The 2,500-nt window shown below is 40.1% G+C and overlaps 1 protein-coding gene across 1 annotated transcript in view; it reads left to right on the top strand.

Moving 5' to 3' along the window:
- LOC123517468 (glutathione peroxidase 2-like) overlaps positions 1-2,500 on the top strand; it is a 9,704-nt gene that overhangs the window by 5,900 nt on the left and 1,304 nt on the right. The window contains exons 4-5 of the mRNA XM_045277558.1: positions 1,920-2,071; positions 2,424-2,500. The exon at positions 2,424-2,500 is cut by the window's right edge and continues 1,304 nt beyond it. Coding sequence (XP_045133493.1) covers positions 1,920-2,071; positions 2,424-2,484 — 213 coding nt within the window. The 3' untranslated portion in view covers positions 2,485-2,500. The remainder of the gene's footprint in view (positions 1-1,919; positions 2,072-2,423) is intronic.

Genomic DNA, 2,500 nt, shown 5'->3' with positions numbered 1-2,500 from the left:
TGGAAGGAGAGAGAACAGAAGAAGGAAAGGGAAGGAAGGAAGAAGGGGGAAGAAGAGGGGAGTAAAAAGGGGAAGTAGAGAGAGAGAGAGAGAGAGAGAGAGAGAGAGAGAGAGAGAGAGAGAGAGAGAGAGAGAGAGAGAGGTATGTCATGTCTAGTATTTCCTGTTATTTCCTCGGCATTTCCTTAACACAAGTACTATGAAGAAAAATAATAATAATAATAATAATAATAATAATAATAATAATAATAACTAAATATTTTTCCTTCATATTCTTTTTTTTTTTTGTATTCAAGGAAAGTTCACCTGTTACTTTACCTTAATTAAACCTCCTCCTCCTCCTCCTCCTCCTCCTCCTCCTCCTCCTCCTCCTCCTCCTTGTACTCTCAGTATTAGAACACTTATTATACGAGAATTCCCCTTATTTTTTCCTCCTCCTCCTCCTCCTCCTCCTCTCAATATCAAAACCTTTCGTAATATCAGAATCCCTCCATTTCTTCCTCCTCCTCCTCCTCCTCCTCCTATTCCTTGCACTCTCATTCATTTTTTTCTTCTTTCCTTCTTTTCCTTCCTCCTCCTATTGCTGTTCCTCCTCTCCTTCTCCTCCTCCTCCTATTCCTTGTACTCTCATTCATTTTTTCTTCCTTCCTCCTCCTCCTCCTCTTCCTCAGTCACTCTCCCAAACATTACTCGCCTTTCTTCACTCACATTTCTCTTCTCTGTCTTAAAAAAACCCTCTTCTTTTCAACCCTTTCTCCTTTTCAGCCACTTTTCCCACGCTGATTTGTATTTGCCTGTGACTAGAAGAGTAAACACACCCTTCAAAACCACTGCAGCGTCTGTCTTGCTTGTTGTCGATGTGGAAATCTTGTTAACTTGTCAAAACAACGATGGAGATATTCTTAAATGCCACTACAATCTGTTCCTCCTGTTGGTAATGTAGAAATCTTGTTAACACGTCACTAGAACCGTAAAAACACTCTTAAGAACACGTGTCACTTCAAGTAGAGGCTTTTAAAGAGTGTTTCTCCTGTTGGTAATGTAGAAATCTTGTTAACATGTCACTAGAATCTTAAAAACACTCTTAAAATCCCGTGTTTCTCCTGTTGGTAATGTAGAAATCTTGTTAACACGTCACTAGAACCTTAAAAACACTCTTAAGAACCCGTGTCACTTCAACTAGAGGCTTTTAAAGAGTGTTTCTCCTGTTGGTAATGTAGAAATCTTGTTAACACGTCACTAGAACCTTAAAAACACTCTTAAAATCCCGTGTCACTTCAACTAGAGGCTTTTAAAGAGTGTTTCTCCTGTTGGTAATGTAGAAATCTTGTTAACATGTCACTAGAACCTTAAAAACACTCTTAAAATCCCGTGTCACTTCAACTAGAGGCTTTTAAAGAGTGTTCCTCCTGTTGGTAATGTAGAAATCTTGTTAACATGTCACTAGAACCTTAAAAACACTCTTAAAATCCCGTGTCATTTCAACTAGAGGCTTTTAAAGAGTGTTTCTCCTGTTGGTAATGTAGAAATCTTGTTAACATGTCACTAGAATCTTAAAAACACTCTTAAAATCCCGTGTTTCTCCTGTTGGTAATGTAGAAATCTTGTTAACATGTCACTAGAACCTTAAAAACACTCTTAAGAACCCGTGTCACTTCAAGTAGAGACTTTTAAAGAGTGTTTCTCCTGTTGGTAATGTAGAAATCTTGTTAACATGTCACTAGAACCTTAAAAACACTCTTAAGAACCCGTGTCACTTCAACTAGAGGCTGTGAAGTGAAGTGGAGAAGTGGATTAGAAACATGTCAATACTACTAACACTTCTCTCTCTCTCTCTCTTGAAATGAAGGGGAGAAGTTTAGCAGTGACACAGAAACATGCCAACTCTACTAACACCTCTCTCTCTCTCTCTCTCACAGCTGCTGAAAGAGGCGCTGCCGTTGCCCGTGGACGACCCAGTGAGTCTAATGGCGGACCCCAAGTGTATCATCTGGAACCCCGTGACACGCTCTGATGTTGCCTGGAATTTTGAAAAGTTCCTTGTTGACTCCAGCGGCAAGCCAATTAAAAGGTGGGTGGTGGTGGTGGTGGTAGTAGTAGTAGTAGTAGTAGTAGTAGTAGTAGTAGTAGTAGTTGTTGTTGTTGTTGTTGTTGTTGTTGTTGTTGTTGTAGTAGTAGTAGTAGTAGTAGTAGTAGTAGTAGTAGTAGTAGTGGTTGTTGTTGTTGTATTCCTTCTTTACATTGTTTTTTTTCTTTTTTCATATCCTCTTTCTTCTTCTTTTCTTTCTCCTCCTCCTCCTCAATAACATCCTTTCTGTCACTAGCTCTTCTTTCTCCTTTACTATATCCTCCTCCTCCTCCTCCTCCTCCTCCTCCTCCTCCTCCTCCTCCTCCTCCTCCACTAAACTTTCCTTCTTTTCCAGATTCAGCAAGAAATTCCCAACCAAGGACCTGGACACCCACATAGAAAAACTGCTTGAGTAGGACCCCCGTAGGACTC

This window comes from Portunus trituberculatus, chromosome 6 (genome assembly GCF_017591435.1).
Source record: "Portunus trituberculatus isolate SZX2019 chromosome 6, ASM1759143v1, whole genome shotgun sequence".
Lineage (NCBI taxonomy): Eukaryota > Metazoa > Arthropoda > Malacostraca > Decapoda > Portunidae > Portunus > Portunus trituberculatus.
Note: the sequence above shows the minus strand (reverse complement) of the source record. Positions and strands in the feature narration are given on the sequence as shown.